This window comes from Perkinsus marinus (assembly GCF_000006405.1).
Source record: "Perkinsus marinus ATCC 50983 genomic scaffold scf_1104296970378, whole genome shotgun sequence".
Taxonomy (NCBI): Eukaryota; Perkinsozoa; order Perkinsida; family Perkinsidae; genus Perkinsus; species Perkinsus marinus.
In genome coordinates, this window is record NW_003202478.1 from 1 (window position 1) to 1259 (window position 1259).

The 1259-nt window shown below is 52.5% G+C and overlaps 1 protein-coding gene across 1 annotated transcript; it reads left to right on the forward strand.

Annotated features, from left to right (window-relative positions):
• Positions 1–462: 462 nt before the first annotated feature.
• Pmar_PMAR002727 (hypothetical protein) lies at positions 463–837 on the forward strand (the record flags this gene model as incomplete). Its single annotated transcript, XM_002767621.1, has 1 exon — positions 463–837. One exon carries the CDS (start codon positions 463–465, stop codon positions 835–837), a length of 375 nt encoding a protein of 124 aa, XP_002767667.1.
• Between the last annotated feature and the right edge of the window lie 422 nt (positions 838–1259).

Below are 1259 nucleotides of genomic sequence, written 5' to 3' on the forward strand. Positions count from 1 at the left end.
CCGAAGAACAGACTTTGGGCGACCAGCGGATGAGCGCACAGGTCCGAGGCCATCGCAATGACCTTCATCTACCAATTGAATTGTGGAAAGAGGCCTTTCTCTCTCTCATGCATCATGGGCATCCTTTCAACCTGCCCCAATCTTCCATCCTGTCTGGCTCTGCAGGAATGCCCAGCAGATCTCGGCGAGCTCACAACCAAGTACCTGCCCTTCCGGACCGATTCGGGAAGCGTGGCGGTCCTCGTCCGCCAAGATCTCCAGTCGACAGCCTTGATATGCCAACAGGACCTAGTCGTGGTATCACTTGAAGGCTTCATAGTCGCTTCGATGTACTTGCATCCCACTGATACGACTAGAAGGAATTCTGTGTGCGAAACGCTGGCGAATCGGGCACCCAGTTGGAGGCTGCCTTCAATCCTAGCCGCGGATGGGAACGCATGGCACACACTACGGGGCTCAAGAATGAGCTCTATGAACTCTACAAACCAAGCATGGGCCCGTGGATCTGAACTGCTCTCTCTTTTTGATAGCTTGGGCTTCCAAGTGGTTAATGACCCTGAATCTCGTCCGACATTCCGTGGTGGGCGTGGTCATTCCTGGATTGGCGTCACGGCGGTCCGGAAATGGAATAACCCGGTTCATTGGGAAGTCAGCACAGAAGAATCCGGTAGCGACCATAAGCTGATCATCGTTGCTCTGAAATTGACATCCATCACCACGCAACGATTGGCCTTGAGGCTAACCGATATCGGCTCCGTCAAAGAACGGATGCGTCACTTCGTGGCCAGACACCCATCCGCTTCCGCGGTCACTGTGACGGCCGTCGGCCGTCAGTGACAACTCGGCCGTCGGCCGAGTTGTCACTTCCAATAAGCTTTTCTCTTCTCTCACAAACGATGCGTTAGCGATAGTACGCTAGGGAGGGATCAAGGCGCCCAGAAAAGCCTTCTCAACGAGACATCTCGCCACATCTTGTGGCCCACAAGGTCCTAGTCAGAAATATCTTGTCCAGCGCAGTACCCGAAAATCTCCTCATGAAAAAGAGGCGAACGAGCACGTGAGAAGTATGACTCGCACTGAATTTTGGGTACATTGCCCAGGTCAATCAATTTGATTGAATCAAACTGTCGTACCACTGACGCAAACGAAGGAACAGAAAATTCCCCTCGGAAAATGCTAGTGCATATATCTGTCGCCGATCTAATCGTCCGTAGCACACAATGTGTCTCTACCGAGCGACGGAAGATGGAAGTTAAACT